The sequence below is a fragment of the Eurosta solidaginis genome, chromosome 4 (assembly GCF_040869045.1).
Source record: "Eurosta solidaginis isolate ZX-2024a chromosome 4, ASM4086904v1, whole genome shotgun sequence".
NCBI lineage: Eukaryota > Metazoa > Arthropoda > Insecta > Diptera > Tephritidae > Eurosta > Eurosta solidaginis.
In genome coordinates, this window is record NC_090322.1 from 241,766,168 (window position 1) to 241,783,777 (window position 17,610).

Consider the following 17,610-nt stretch of genomic DNA (forward strand, 5'->3'; position numbering starts at 1 on the left):
GCACTGTTTTTAAAAACATTTTTATTTTCTTCAATTCTAATGAGATGCTTGAAGTCCTTTGAAAAATTCGAGAGCTGATTGAGCTGGAAGAAAAGACCAAGCTATTGCGAGAAACATATCCAACTGACATCTAGGCAATCCTAGACTAAAGAAGAGCCCAATGATGATGTTTTTCCATTGGGCGTCGACGGAATTAAAACGTTTCTAAATCAGACCATTAAATAAAAGCGTTGAACGCGTAAATTTCTATTGATAGTCTGATCAACGCCATAGATTGAAGAGGAGTGTGATGACTCGTACCTAGGACCTACCTAATTATTTTCTAGCTTTTAGTATTATTATTACTTAATGTAAGTATTGCTTTCAATAAAACCGTTTAACTTTAAATTTTTGTTTAATTATTTTATTTACGCTTAAATCGTATCCTTATGTTGTTCTTGCCCTTCCTGTTAAGCTCTTATTCCTACTTTTCTTTACCTATGTGAATGAGGATTATAGTCGTCTCTTACGACCAGCATATTGTGGATAATGGAGTCGTCTATTTTACCCGATAACCTTTGAACCCAAGTTTTAATCAATTTAGTTACGAAATGTGCTATGAAACCCGTATGCAACAACTTTCCCTCGAATATTCCAAAACGCATATTCTATATTCTTTTTTATTCATTCCAAAGTTATAGTAGTTGCAAGATTTATTCTACGCTATAATCAGCCCTATTCTGCATTTCGACTTGGATTGGAATTTTTTCGATTTGGCAATTTTGGTATTCTGTGTTCCAATTTCTTTCGATCCAACTTCGAATCGTTCAATTTTATGTATTCTGCATTTCGATCGTAGTTTCGTTTGGACTAAGAGCTAGTCGCTTATAACTGTCGGTGTACTCCACCACGTTAGGAGCTATCGTATGCGGCTTCAAAAAAGTACCCGGTACTAAAAAATTATCCGTTTCTAAAATACTACTCAGTTGCGAAAAAGGAAATACGGGAACGGTTCTGAAAAAGTACCAGCTTATAAAAAAGTACCGGCATCCGCAAAAGTACCCGGCTTAGACCAAATTTCCGGACCCGAAAACTCACTCAGTTCGAAGAAACTACCCGGTTCTTAAAACGTATTCGCATACGAAAAAGTACTCGGTTCTGGAAAAGTTCCAGGCTCTAAAATAATACAAAGTTCTAAAAAGCTATTCAAATTCAAAAAAGGACCTGGTTCTAAAATGTACTCAGATTCGAAAAAGTTCCCGACCATCAAAACGTACCCCGATCCGAAAAATAAAAATAAATAAATAAATGCAAGGCGCGATAACATATGAAATGATTTTAGGCCAAGCTTCTCTTCCAGTTTGCGTCGCGCAGGACGGGACCTAAATATTTTATGCCGACTTCGGACGGCATCTGCAAGACAGAAGAGTTTTCACTAATTGTAAAACTGGTTTCTAAAAATTTGATGCTGCTTTGTCCACGCTACCTCCCACACCATGACGACCGCCGTTAAAAATTACAGTTCTAAAAAAGTACTCGGTTCTTAAAAACGGTTCTTAAACAGTACACGATCTCGAAAAAGTACCGGGATTTTTAAAAGTATCCGGATCCGAAAAACCATCCGGTTCTAAAAAAGACTCAGATTCGAGTAAGTACCAAATCTGAAAATGTATCCAGAGCAGATTCGAAAAAGTACACGGTTCTAAACAAGTACCCGACTCTAAACAAGTACCCCGGTTCTTTTATTAATGTTTGGTTCGTTTGTCGCTTAATGACTTAATGCTTCTAATTGCTTACGCAAATAAAGGAAAAACAAACCATTTTTAAATTATCTACCCAAAGAGAATCGTGGCCGTTTTGTTAACAAAACACATGTTATTGACCTTCTACACAATATTAACATCTCAAAGACTTCAATTTCAGAAAATATACGTACATACATATGTATGTACGTAGATAATCCTAGAAATTAAATCAGGGAAAATGCCATTTGGAGAAGAGTACATTTGGAAACATATTTTCCGTTATACACATCATCAGATCAGACAGTCGAGATCAAACTAAAGTTGTGCAGGTTATTTCTTTGTATTTGTAATACAATTCCTCAAAAAGTCTCCAAGTTTGCACAGAGTTTTTGAATTCGCACCCACCCATACAATCCATCCACCAGTTAATGAAATGTTTTCTTTTTTTTTTTTTTCAAACTTTTATATTTTGAAGTATATGCATTTATTAAATCTTTCTTTCTTAATATTTTTTCTAGTATTAATTTTTTCATTAAATTTATTGACCGAACATTCTAAGCTAGTATTCACACTTTTTTTTTCAAATATGCTATTTTTTTAAGTTTTATACAAAAAATTAAAAAAAAAAAACACTATTCTTCTTCACAAGGTAAATATTCAATCTTGAGTGAACATTATCGAGATTTTTCATAGGCGACTGATTTCAAAATCGCACTACCTCTGCTATGGCTACAAACTTAAAACTATGGCAAAACAAAAAAGCTGAAATAATCCAGAATTAGCCCAAAAAATTCCGAAATGGTGCCTAAAATAATCCAAGATGATCCGTAGACTATCCTGAAATATTCCCGAATTGATCAGGAGGCAGTGTCAAACTGATTTCGTGAAATCGAAAATCTTAAAGAAACTTATTACGAAAATAATCCCGAAACTTTGAGAAAGTGGCACCGAACTAATACCAAAATAGTATCCTAGACAAATGATACTACGTTTTGCCCTCGTTCATCATCAAACCTATATTGTCTTAGTCCGAACGGCTCGGGGCTGTCATGCCTAATTTTTCTTTTCAAGGTTTGGCGCATTATGAAAATGTGCCTGATAAGGCCCAATCAGCCGAACTGCGCTATGATTCCATCTCTCGAATAATACACTTGACAAGACCTTATGTGCGATACTAAAGAGGCTGATTCTGCGATACTAGGCGCAGTTTGCAGGATCCCCTCTTCTTGTGGACAGGGCGATAAAAAATATATATATAAACTCAAAATCATAAGTTCCTGAAGATGACTTCAGATGGAAGTCGAAATATTGGCAAGACAAACCATTCGACAAATATATATACATTGTTTAAACACATTTGATGTATTTTAATAAACATATGTACATATATATTGGCATAGTGCTCAAACATACCTTGAATATATTAACTAAAAGGCCGGAATACAAGAAATTATATATATAAACATAAATATTTATTTGGACCGGTAGCCGAGATATTGCCATTTTTCGCGCAGCCGACAGTATACAGATGCGAGCAAGAAAATAGCAGTGGCAAAATTTAGCGAATTTCATAACATATATACATACATTCCACATCTTTTATTTTCGAAAATTAAAGAAAAACTTTTACAAATTGTGTGACTGAAACTATGCAAATAAACCTAAAAGACGTTTTTGAAAACTTTCGAATTGTATATAAAAAAAATTCCCAGTATTTTCTTTAATACGCGATTTTATAGCCCTATTAAATTTTTTTGAAAAGTCTCCATGAAAATTTTGAATTTATTCGAAAAGAATGCCTGGAATTTTTTTATACAAAATTTGGCGAACTAATTTGTATAGCAGTTTTGTAGCCCATGTAAATTTTTCGAAAAGTCTCCATGAAATCCATGAAAATTTCGAATATTATATTTAGAATTTTCCGAACTTGTTTAGATATGAAGCTAGAAAATTAATTTTTTTGGAAGTCTTCATGAATTTTTCCATTTTATTTAGAAATTTCAGTTTGCAGTTTTTAGCCCGTTAAAGCTTTCAAAGTCTGTATGAACATTCTTTATTTAGAGTTTTTAGAATTTTCGGGGCATGCAGTTTTGTAGCACAAGCGATTTTTCGAAAAGCCTCCGTGAAAACTTCGAATTTTTTATTTACAATCTCTAGATTTTTGTTAGATATGCAGTTCCTCAGCTCAATAATTTTTTCGATATGTCTCCATTAAAATTTCGAGTTTTCCGAATTTTTTTTAGTATGCTGTTTTATAGCGCAATGCATTTTTCCAAAGTCTCTATGAATTCGAATTTTTTTTTACAATTTTCAGTTTTTAGTCCATAAAAGTTTCGAAATTTTTATTTAGATTTCAGATTTTTTTAGAACAGATAAATTCGTAGCCCAATTAATTTTACTAAGGTTCCATGAAAATTTCGAATTTTTTATTATGAATTTTCAGCATATTTTTGGATTGCAGTATTTTCGAAAAATGTACATGTAAACTTCAATTTTTTTTAGAATTTTCAAATTTTTATTTTGGCATATGCGATTCTAAAGCACAATTAAATTATTCGAAGACTTCGATTTTTTTTTTTAGATTTTTCGGAGCTATTTTGGATTCACGGTTGTGGCTAAAATAAATTTTTCGAAAAGTTTCCATGAATTTCAGAATTTTCTCAGGTATGCAGTTTTGTAGCCAAATCAATTTTAGTCTTCCGAAGTGCAAGTTATAAATCGCTCGAAATTCACATTGATTTTCGACAATTTTTTTTCCAAAGGGTGGGTCAAATTTTCTTCCATCTCAAAACATCCATACGAACTAGAGGTTTACGGTATTATATACCGGCGGCGGCGACGTGCACGGCACCCCGGCATACGCCGGTGTTCTTACTTTAAAAAGCTTAATTTTTCTATTTAAAAAAAATAATATTTAGGGAAGGTTTTGTTTGTATGTATTTAAGGAATTCCACGTTTTGGCCATTTCGGAAAGATCGGGGGGTTTGCCTCAAAATCTCGCAGATTTTCAAATATTTTCAGGAGTAGCTCCTTGCGGAGGGATTGTTCCACGTTCACTTATTCCAGAGAGGCTACGAACCTTACCCCGGTCTTTGGAATTGGTACTGCTGCGTCTGCTGAAAAGAAATAGAGATACATAAAATGGTCACACTTTTGTCTGCATATCTCGTGCAAAGCGTAGTTTCACCTGGGGGGTTAACTCCTAATAATCGTCGCGAACACAATTTCTTTAAATCATATGTGACTCCTTGGCGGTCACGCACAAAGGCGACTTACGGTTGCTATCAATGGTCTATTAATGAGTATTCTCTCTCTCTCGTGGCACAGGGCGCCTCCAGTTTTTTCGGCTGTTTTTAAGAGCTACAATTCCCGATGTGCGAACAGTAAAAACTCCGACCATCAGTCGCTACCACGCCTGCTGACCCTCACACCATATGCCAGCACATAAGCTATAGGACTGCGACTTCGATCTCATACCTTCCTCGATGTCACTTTCCTAGAAACTCTAGGTGTAGCTCCGAAGACTTTCTAACGGATGTCTTTGTCGCGCTGTGCTGCCGAGCTACACCAGAGAAACATCTTGAAACGTTAGGGAGTGACTATTCGACCAAAGATACCGCCCTCGAAATCATAAGCAATCTATGTGGATGTCCTTGCTTAATGGGTGAGAATCGTATAATCCTCGGCGCATCTACATAATTAAAACCTTACAAGGACCCTGGATAAAATTTTTAAAATGTAGACGAAAGTTTGCAGACGTTTCTGTTCAAAATATTGTTTTCAATAGTCTTCGTTAAATCAAAACGATATTTTAGAATGAAAGTCGACCGATTCTAAGTTGAAATATGTTAACTGCTGTTTTCCGTCCTTATGATATAAGAGCTCATTATGGATGACCGCGTAGCTTCAGTTTTCAGACTAGTTCGACTTTCCACAACGTTAGGGTAGTAGCAAACACGGTCATTAGTTGGACTGTCTTGGGAAAGCTTTTGCTTCACCACTTTGAGTGTTCTTGCGAAGGACGAAGCTTCACCTGGTAAATATATGTGCCTACGTATTCACATTTGTAAAAGGAGGTGTAGGTGATATTGAAACTTGGTTGATAGGCTATAATCAATGTGATTCACTCCAAGGGACTAGTTTTGCATAGGGCCGCCAACTTTAGGAAATATCAAACCGGGAAACTTGGATGTTGATGGATGAAGTGTGAAAATCAAAATTAACATTTCAGACGCTATTGCATAGTTTCGTGAAATAATCTCGAAATTTTACCGAAAATCTTAAGAAAACTTATTACGAAAACAATCCCGAAACTTTGAAAAGTAGTACCGTACTAATACCAAAATATTATCCTAGACAGATGATACTACGTTTTGCCCTCGTTCACCATCAAACCTATATTGTCTTAGTCCAAACGGCTCGGGGCTGTCATGCCTAATTTTTCTTTTCAAGGTTTGGCGCATTATGAAAATGTGCCTGATAAGGCCCAATCAGTAAAAACTGCGCTATGATTCCATCTCTCTAATAATACACTTGACAAGACCTTATGTGCGATACTAAAGAGGCTGATTCTGCGATAGTAGGCGCAGTTTGCAGGATCCCCTCTTCTTGTGGACAGGGCGATAAAAAATATATATATATAAACATAAATATTTATTTGGACCGGTAGCCGAGATATTGCCATTTTTCTCGCAGCCGACGGTATACAGATGCGAGCAAGAAAATAGCAGTGGCAAAATTTTGCAAATTTCATAACATATATACATACATTCCACAGCTTTAATTTTCGAAAATTAAAGGAAAACTTTTACAAATTGTGTGACTATGCAAATAAACGTAAAAGACGTTGTTGAAAACTTTCGAATTGTTTATAAAAAAAATCCCAGCTTTTTTCTTTAATACGCGATTTGATAGCCCTATTAAATTCTTTTTCCGTTTGAATTTATTCGAAAAGACTGCCTGGAATTTTTTTATTTAAAATTTGGCGAACTAATTTGTATAGCAGTTTTGTAGCCCATGTAAATTTTTCGAAAAGTCTCCATGAAAATCTCGAATATAATATTTATAATTTTCCGAACTTGTTTGGATATGAAGCTAGAAAATTAATTTTTTGGAAGTATTCAAGAAAATTTCCATTTTATTTAGAAATTTCAGTTTGCAGTTTTTTAGGCCGTTAAAGCTTTCAAAGTCCATTTTTTATTTAGAGTTTTTAGAATTTTCTGGGGCATGCAGTTTTGTAGCACAATTAAATATTTGTAAAGTCTCCATGAAAGTTTGAATTTTTTATTTCGAATTTTGAGAATTTTTTCGGAAATCGGGAAACTTGAATGTTGAGGGATGAAGTGTGAAAATCAAAATTAACATTTCAGACGCTATTGCATAGTTTCGCAAATACACAACAGATGTTTGAATGCAAGCCCAAGTTATTTTTCATACCCTTCTCATACGTAAATATATCCTCAACTTAAGTATGAGGTACGAATCAGGATTTAGGATAAATGATTTTTCATCACTAATTTCGCTTATTCTTTTAGCCAATCACAATATAATTTTTTTTAAATCGACACCTTTTTTGGGTATTTTGCTTTTTTAACAACTTGAGGACAATTTGAAAACATGTTCACCTTGGGTCATTTTATTTGAATTCTCGTTCATTATTAATTTTTAGAAAAATTATGCAAAGTGAGCATTTAAATTTATTATATAACTTTTCTTTTAGTGTTTTGTTTTAATAACTTGGTGAATTGGGTGATGTAAAGTTCGTATTAAGCTGACATCGAAAACGCCTTTGTTTTTAAATAAGTTTTGAACAGATAGAAATTCGCAATTAGTTTCTTATAACTGCCAGTTATGCGCATGCGTTGATACCACTTTCGAACATATCCGACCAATTCTCGACATGAACAATAAATGGTCTAAACGAGTAGAAGATACAGTAACGCGCCGGACCCGCCGCCGCCGCCGCCGCGCCGTTATTTTTGACATTCGGCGGCGGCGTACGAAAAACGACAAAAATCGGCGGCGGCGTTTATCGGCGGCGTATATCTCTAATACGAACAAAGCGTAGGAAAAAAATCTAAAACGCGCCTCGGAAAAGGTTTTCAAAAATCAATACAAATTTCGAGAGTCTTATAAATTGTACTTTGTTAGACTAAAATAACTGCATACAAAAAAAAAACAAAAAAAATTTTTAATTTTTCACGCATACTTCCCGAATTTTCGAAATTTTTCGAAAATTTTTTTGATAGTGGCTTACATAGACACAATTCATGAAATAGTTTTTAAGTAAAAGTATCATATTAATGATGGAATTTTCTAAAAATTGCTACTACTATTTTCTTGTTCACAGCTGCAGGTAGTTTGTATGTACATAACTAATGCGTTTATGAACATCAATACGTAACTAAACCTATTACAAAAACATACTAAATACCATAGTTACAATTATTGCATATATTTATAAATAAATTCTAAAAATTTAAATATTTACAATTAAGTATAATTCTAATGAAATTTTGATTTTTTCTTATTATGTATTTTTTCAACTTCGATATAATTCCTTTAAATTCTTTACAGCTAATATAACTATTTTAACTTCCATTTTTTTTATAAATTCGATATGTGATTTTCTTTGTTTTATAAAACACATTTTTTTTACATCCTTATAGAATATAAATTATATAATTAAGTTTACATAAAAATTATTTAAAAACACACCACTGTGCGCATAGAACAGCCGAGAGTGCACTAAAAACACGATATGTAGAGACTACTACTCTCTGTTACACACAGCAAATACCAATAAGGCTACTGCTGTTCATCAAGCGCCAGCTGCTCATCAGCTGCCTTCTCACTTTGCTGCGCTATCACTTTTAAACCCAACGCCGTCACCATGGCGTTACGCAGCCGCTAGTAGGGGCGCCATACATCGGCTGTCTTCGGTGTACGGCAACGTATTGGTCCATAATCACCACGATCCAATTCTGTACGTGATGGTGTCGTACTCACATCATCCAAATCAATAGTTTCTACAGGCGAGGGAGAACGACGCGTCGATGTAACGGGTGGTGAGGGATTCGGATTCGTATGCTCTACATCGGGTGAATGCGATATCAGCGTTACATTACGTTTAACCAAATTTACACCAATAGCAGTAGCCTCCGCCATCGATAGATTAGTGGCACCCACCAACTCGGGCTGTGACGCATTTGTTACTGGTTGCGCCAAGCCATCACCTGCCATATTACCCGCTGCACCAGCTCTAAACCAAGGAAAATCACTATAATTTCCATAAAGTTGTGTATACAACCATTGACTGGGTTGTGGCAAGAGCGGATTTTGCAAGAAAAGCTGCGCCGCTAAGGCAGGGTTAAAATTATTGGCCGCTGGTGAAAATTGTGTTGCAAACCCATTGAAGAACTCATTCTTACGTAACGCAGAATTGCGTTGTACAAGCGAAGTAAAAGCGCCTCCACCACCACCACTTGCTGACCCACCACTAATCGAAGGCGGTGACGTACTACGACCATCGTCGTCTTCATGTAGCGACGATGTTTTTCTAGGTGAACCTGTCACCGAAATGCTATCACTTTCGAAACCTGTATCAATATTGTTGTTGTTGTCATTATCACTATTTGTTGTGGTTAAAGGCGGGGAAGTGGTCATTGTGCGTTGATCGCCACCCAAATTCGTTGTAGTCGTTGTGGGTGAACCCGCCGGGCTTGTGGTGCTATGCGCTGTTCCAATTGTTGATAATTGACTCAATTGCGTAAGATGATGATGTGAACCTGTGTTAATGTAATAGACAAAGCAGATAATTAGACTATGTAGAACTTCATTTGAGTATGTAAAGAGAACAAACCATTCAATGTACGCAGTCCATGACGATCTAATCCCGCGGCCATTGCGTGCGCCTGAAAAGCGGGATGTTGATGATGAAAGAAAGGTGCGTTATGCGGAAAACCAGGTCGTATTAAGGCCGCTGGATTGCTTGCAGCACTCAAGGCACGCCAATCGGGCGCATGCAGATGACTATGCATGCCGACGAGGTGATGGGCGAAACCTTTAAGGAAATGAAATAAAAACATTAAATTACCAGATTAATAAAAAACTGATTCTTGGTTTTATAAAAAAATCTCTTGATAACCAGTTTAAATGGGCTAAGATTTTAAAAAATTTAACGATGAGTATTTCAAATGAGCAAATAGGAACGGCCTGAACCAAAAACTCTCACAAATGATTGGCCATAACTAAGAACACCTATTGCATCAATGCCACAGATAAAAAAGAGAGAGTAATATTTCAGAAGCCCTTTCTGGCAGAAATACACTCTATGCATATCCCTATCAGTCGCTTCCAATACGCAATGCAATTTCAATAGCTGGTATTTGGGAAGAAAAAGCATTAATCTATACCCCCTGAAGAGAAGACGCTACCAAAACTCCATCTCTACAGGTAAAACTGGTTATTTCGAAGTACCTCACCTATCTTGCAGGTGCGTCGAACTTAAAACTTGGCTTCTGTCCAAAAGCGATATAATTAAAAAATTTTTTCTTTTTGTGGAAACTTCTCTACGTGGAATCATTCCGTAATTTATAAAAATTGATCCTTAAAATACTTGAATACTTACGTGAAGTTCAAGATCGAGCGTTAGTCGAACATAACTTGCATTAATGCTTCTTAATTGAGCTTAACCTAGCAGTGAAGAAGAAGGAGCAAAGTAACTTCTCGCAACGCATTTCCTCCAAGCAGCCACGAACCTAGCGGAAACAGGAAAAACCAACAATATCGGAAAGGCACTTTGCAATGAAACTTTTTTGAAGTAGGTGGTAGAATCTTTAGGGTACTACAAGGAGAAAACCTGATGGAAGGTTTGACGGTTAGACAATTGCTGGCCTACGTCTCGACGATATCGATGCAGGCCGAAGAGTTTTTTATAAACAAGTCGTTCAGACAAATTATTCCGACCTCCCTTTGCTCTTAAAGCACTATATGTAATGCCATACGATGAGACTAGATCATACATTCTTCAACAGAGGCCAATGCATTTAGGGGAGCATGCGAAATAGCCGGGCAGATCGTAGGATAGTGTTTGGATTGCTGTCCACGGATGCTCTGAGTGCCTGCTCTATGATGAGATAGTACTTGAAGCCTTGTTGGATATGAAGCGGCGCTCCACCGCAAGGCAAAGAGCGGTGAGCCTGAGCTAGGCAATATACAAAAATTTGGATCAAAGCTCTACTTCACACAAGCCAAAACTATAAGATGAGATAATAAGGTACAGCCGAGGGCAGCCGAGTTTGATGGAGGCGAAGGGATTTCGGCACAGAAACCAATCAGAAAAAGCAGAGGTAATGTGCCCTTGAGGCCCATCTAGACTGTTATCATTACGAAATTAAAATTAAAAATATTAATAACCAAAAAAAACTTCGTCTCAGAACGACTTTATCGACTTACATCAATCAAAAAAATTCACGCAACACATCGTCTACATAGCTCCACATTTACCTCTGCCGATAAGACAGTGCGATGAAGTGACTGTCATCAAAGCCACAGAAATACGAATACACAGCACTTGAGTCAGTGTATGAGTATGTAACTTTATCTATACACACAAACATTCATATCTCTCTCTATATGAGTGTATTAGCCAAGTTTGCAATGGCAGTGGCTTTGGTTGCACTCCCACTAAAACCTAAATATGCGGTCCTGTAAGGAAACCCATGTGCGATAAAGGGTTAGCCACGCGTTGGTCGCAGTTTGTGTTATGTTCTTTGGCTAAACGAGAAAAAAGGGTTGAAGCATATGCTTGGTGGGGCGAAGGCGGTGAAGAGAGCGAATATGTAAGTGGTGAGAGAGAATGACTGTAAGAAAGAGCGAGAGAGAAAGACAAAGGGCGGGGGGCTTAACTCGTTTTGTTGGACGGAGCAGGTATTTGCCACACTTCGGCTGTCTTTTAATCCTTCTTCGTGGTAGGAGGCCGGAGGGAGGTACGAGTTTGTGGTATAGCCGTCACTACAATCAGAAGGGCGCACATACATACATACATATATATGTAAGTGCTTGCCGAAGAAAAACACACACAAACGACAATTTGTCCATAAATTGTAAGTATTTGTGCAAATATGGGTCGCAATCTGTTTTTGTTCTTTTCTTTGTTTGGTTTTATACCATTTAGTAACTGACGATTCGCCTACCTTAAATAAGGTCCTGGGTTCAGTTTCCAGGAGAAGCAAGATAAGAATCATTTAGGAAAATTTCTTCTTAGTAGTGTCGCCCCTCGGCAATGGTTTGGCAAACAACTCCAAGTGTTTTTTCCTCAGTCGTTGGCTCTAATAGCACTGGGGAAAGGGACTTATATTGGACTAGTTAAGTTTAAGCGAAAATTTCTGTCACTAAATCGACATATCAGTACTACTTTACTCAGAGTATTAACTCGGATATCCAAATGGCTATTAAAGCCTTATCTTCGCCTTCGAATTTGCAAAATATTTCAAGATTAAGATTAGCTGGTTCCCGAGCTATGACAATATCATGGTTAACTATTACGCCGATCCTTTCAGCCCGATGAGAACAAAAGAACTGACTGAAGACTGCTTTTGCATACTGGAAGCTCCGCTGACCACCTGAGATCTGCTTATGAATCCGTAAATCTCGATTTACGTTGTTGACTTTGCTCGCATCTAACTTATTGCCATTATTGCCGCCATAGTCAAAAATTAATTTTCACAAGCTTTCGGTTAGATTTAGATACTGTGGCAAAATTGAAAGAGCTTGAATATTTGCCAACCTCTATAGTAAGCGCCAGAGTAGATTTTCCAAGTGTATAATAATAATATTAGCAAAAGTGCATCTGTCGACCAGACACCAAATGGAATCTCCTCTCTCGCAAGTGAAGTGGAATTCCTTTGGAGATAGACTAGGTTGAACTGGCCGGCGCGTGAGGACCTCACATAAACTGAATGAGTTCATAGTGTTCCAGAAGTTTGCTCAATAACCATGCTTGAAAATCCAGTACCTATATTATAAAATAACTCCGGCCTGCTTAGTGCTTCTAAATCTGATAGCTGTGTCACTCCTTATTGCAGGAGTCTTAACCTAGCGAGTGCAATATATGAGCACTGTACGAGCTCGAACCTTTTATACTGTAACTCACTCTTTCTACATCTGTTTTCACGGACGGGGACCAACGTAAAAGCATGTAACTACAGAAGTCACTATCCAATCAGAAAACTCGTCATTAGCGTACAGGCGTCTTTTCTTGGTGATAAGAGAAACTTTGTTAGTCTACGGCCTTAAGACCTTCACATGATCTTCGACACTTTTCAGTCACACGCTTGGTTCCACGGCCTTCCTGCTTGGTCGATCATGTGGAAGTTTCGCCTTCTTTTAATCTCACCCAATCTGATTGGGACGTCTAAGGTGCACGGTCGCTTGGAAATGTTATGATGAAAAACCTTTTTAGACCGAAAATTTTTCAAAAACATGCGATTTCATACTAACAGATCCCACCAAATGTGGCTGGAAGTCTCATATGTTCTTAAATGGGCGTGGCACAAACCTCTCCACAAGCTAGTAGCTACTATAACTTGCTGCTGGGTATTAGAATACTGCATTTAACCACACTTTATCTTTCTTACACGATGTTGTTGCTATCGTTATCATTCTGGTTGTCGTTTTCGTGTCTCTCTCATGTTGTTGGTAGTTGAGAATATTGGTTGAGTCGGTTATACACACATCGAATTCAAGTAGTCGCGTCGTTGGCATTTTGGCTAACATTCGCCACACACACACGCATACATACATACATACAAATAATCTATAACACATTTGTTTGTAGGTATGTCAACGAGTTTATGTGTTTTGGCTTTTGTTGCTTGTTGGCGGTGGAGCCGACGGGGCATAACGTGGTCCCATTGGTGCGCCACAAAAAGCTTTCTTGCTTTTGCTTTCACATACCAACATGCGAACATACAAATACATAAACGATATACGAGTTTGTCACTGCCGCTATTAGTTGTTGCTCTACGTCTTGCCTTGAAGAAATACCGACAGAGCTGCCAGCGGCTCCTCATCATCGTCAGTTTGCACACGTTGTGTAGATTTCAGTTGAGTTGCAGGTTGGCGCTGTCTTACTTATTACCCACATTTGGTCTGCAACTACTGACATTTTTTCTTTTTCTACATACGCTATGGACTGTGGTTGGGCGGTCGGATTGCTGCCACATCGTCACATTATATAAAAGTGTAACTACATATATGACTGTGTGACTATGTGGTGGCGTTTTGTGGCATCAGTAGTGGTGGTAATATTATATTTATATACATACATACATTGCCGCCATTATCATTGCTGTTGCTACAGCGGCTCCTCCCGAATGGCACATTGGCTTGTATGTGTTTGCGGACTCCTAAAATGAATGCCACAGAATTCCAACACAAATTGGTATCAACTTCCCCCGCCCCCCCCCCCCCCCCCCCTCGAAAACTGATAGTGCTGTGGCTCTAACCGAACAACCAACCAACCAAAAGTTCTATGCCTGTTTTCGGTTGGTGCATTTTTTTTTTTTTTGTTTTTTTGCATTCTGTTTTGTTGTTTTTTTTTGTCTTTATTTATGAAATTTTATTTTATTACACTTTTTGTGGGTATTCGATGTGTGGGTAGATACACCCACAAATGAGATATTTTTCGGTTAATAAAAGTAGAACAAATACGCAGATTTATGGTATACATGCATATGAGTGCAAGTGTAAATGTGTGTGTGTGTGTGTGTGTGTGTGTGTGTGTGTGTGTGTGTGTGTGTGTGAACAGATAAAAACAGATTCTACATATAGTGGAAAAATATATGTTGTACCTTTTATAAGATCACTCCGTCTATTACATATTTAAGCCCGTATTTGGATAGTTATTAATCGAAACTTTCGAGTTGCTATTTTTGAAAATTTCTTAAGTATCAGCCGCGGCGGATATGGGATCTAATGAATTTGATGTTGTTTTTCAAAAAGCCCATAAACGCATCGAGACTCTACTAATTTCCAAATTTGTCAGTAGAACATTCTCTTCAGGATAAATTAGTTTGAGTGACACTCGCTCCGCAGGGGAAACTCAATTGGATTATTAAGAGAACCTTTGCATGGCAACGATGTTACTTCGAATAAGGCTGATCCCGGCCCGGTAGAAGACTATCAGATATCCTAGAAAGCCCGGACCGAAATACTTTCACCTAGTTCTGGCAAAAGCTGGACAGTCAATCATGAAGTGTTTCGATTGTTTCGATGATTCTACCGCGCCATCCTCCATGTAGTTGCTGCAAGGCGGATTTTCCAGTATGTTCAGACGTACCACATGGACTTCTGTAAAAACCCCACTCACTACTCATAGATGAGCCTTCAGCAGGCTGCATGCTATTCACTTTCGGCCCAAAAGATTTCGCAACCCTACAAAAGGTAGTATCCGCCAGTTTTGCTTAGCTGACTGGAGGCTTCAGGTGGGCAGATTCAGTTGTACACATCCGCCACCCACCCTCGGTGGCACCTCAGTGGAACTTAGAGCTTTAATAGCCGCTTGGCTTCCGTTGTAGAAACGGACAGCATCGCATTCACCGCATCCTTAATTGCGACAAAAACAGCTAAATTGTCTGTCTAAACCCTCGTTTAGTTTCGAATAGCTTGAAGAGGTTGTTCCCGATTTGACTGAGCTGATTATGTTGCTCAACGTGATTTTGCACAGCAGTATAAGTTTTGCGGGAAAGCTGAGTTGAGATATAGCGGGAGCTCCTTTTAGTGCAGTCGAAGCCGGCTTTAAAATCGACGAGGAAGTGATTAGTGTTTTTTCCAGGGGGGTTTTGCAGGTTTGACCCATAGTGAAAATCGGGTCGCTGGTAGAATTATCAGGTCCAAAGCCGCACTGATAAGGTTAAGTCAGCCGATTCACGTTGGGTTTCCATCTTTCGCACAATACGCTGCCTGACAGGAGCTTACATGCGATATTTAGAAAGCTGATGCCGCTATAAGTGGCGTCGTTTCCAGGATCCCCTTTGCCAGACATGCACCTGTCCGGCCATATTTTGCCAAGAAGCTGAACTGACATACATTCTGTCAAATTAATCGCGTTATGGCTATTTTTTTTTTTTTTTTTTTTTTTGAAATTCGTTTAGTCATTTCAACAGCTGTTGGCCTTAAATTAACAAACTTCTGTATAAATGACAGACTCTCAATCAACATAACTAACGATTTTTCTGTTACAAGAAATGATTTCATTGGTCATTTCAACAGCGAATTTTATGCAAATGCATCAGCTAATTTTAAAGAGAGACTTGCGCTCACGACGTTTGCTATTCATACTTATAACAAGGGTGCCACAGAAATCTCTTTCAAATCAACAGCCTTCACTGTTTTTCTCATGTTGAAGAAAGTCTAACATTTTAACAGTTTTAATCTTTGATTTTGCGTGACAGTAATAATTGCTAAGTTACCAGAGCTATGGCTGACGTATGATGGAATTTTGTTTATGTTGATTCGATTTTTGAAACGATCAATTCAGAATCAACGATTTGTGCGATATTGATTCAACAGCTTATTATGATGGATAGAACTTAATGGACATTTCGGTTGAATAAGAGGGAAACGAAATGAAAGAGAGACTTAAAAATGGAAAAAAGTTGGGCGACTCACAGATTTGACAGCTGCTTAAAAAGTTGTTTTTGTAAGTGAAAAATTATTGAGTGTTTGTCATGTTGGCCGTTAACATTTTTTGTTCAGTCCTATATGCTCCACACTATGTTATAATAATAATTTCAAAATGGTATCAAGATAGTCGAAAAACTGTCGAAATAAAAAAAAAAATCAGAAATCTTTCAAAAACCCATTCAAATATTCCCGCATGATCCCAAACAGGGTGTGCAATTCTCCAATGTATTTAATCCTAATGCTCCACAGTGTTTCGACTATAAGGCGGCAGGTGGAAAAAGTCATAGTGACAGATAAAAGCAAAAATGTGTTTATGTTAGAGGGCAATTACTAAAAGTCGTGTGCGCAAAATTTCGGGTAATTAGCTACCACCAATCTTCGACAAACGGTGCATTTGTGTGGAAATTTGTGAAATCCGGGTGATATTGATTAATCGGTTTAAGTGCGTTTAGCGGTAATAAATTTATATAAACCGTAATTTTTTATACGATATCTATTCAGTACGAGTCATGGATAATCCAGCTAAAATATTTACCATTAATTTTGGATTTTGGTGTTTTTTTTTTTTTTTTTTTTAAAAAGACAACAAGGAATTGTAAATTTTTTAGATTAGTAGCAAAAAAAAGTGAGTACCCCTTAGTAACTCAATAAAAGTTGATTCATATTGTAGGGAATATTATCTAGTTTCTGATCATATAAGCCGATTTTAGCGCACGGATTTGCAAAAATGTGTAATTTTGAATTTTTTTAATTTTTCGATTTTCAGTTCTATCTTATATAATTTCAGGAAAAGAATTTTTCCAATTGTGGCAAAGCTACCCTAAAAATGAAATACTCGAAAAAATATATAGTAACATACTTACAAAGATTAATCTTTGAATATCCGATAATGCGAAAGATGAACTAAAAAGAAACATAAAATTATTGATGTTGAAAATTGATAAGAACTGGAATTTCGCTGGTAAACGGATTGAGCGGTTCTCTTCTAAGTATGAGCAATGGTTGAATGGTGAGGATATAGTTTTTCTACTGGAGGAACCAGATGCTCCTTCGTATGCTGCTGAAGAAACTTTTACAAAAGAACAACAATTCGGTCGACCCTCAAAGGACTTTCAAGACTGTGGGCAGAAAACTAAAATAAAAAGAGTAGAATTTATACTTGACAATTACACTTTGGGGGAAATTTTGTTCACTGCCG

General features: G+C 37.3%; 1 protein-coding gene across 1 annotated transcript in view; it reads right to left on the reverse strand.

Annotated features, from left to right (window-relative positions):
* Positions 1-8,335: 8,335 nt before the first annotated feature.
* The window catches only part of RunxB (Runt related B), a 147,454-nt gene continuing 138,179 nt past the window's right edge, over positions 8,336-17,610 (reverse strand). The window contains exons 4-5 of the mRNA XM_067780610.1: positions 9,586-9,786; positions 8,336-9,511 (exon numbers count right to left, since the gene is read on the reverse strand). Coding sequence (XP_067636711.1) covers positions 8,634-9,511; positions 9,586-9,786 — 1,079 coding nt within the window. The 3' untranslated portion in view covers positions 8,336-8,633. The remainder of the gene's footprint in view (positions 9,512-9,585; positions 9,787-17,610) is intronic.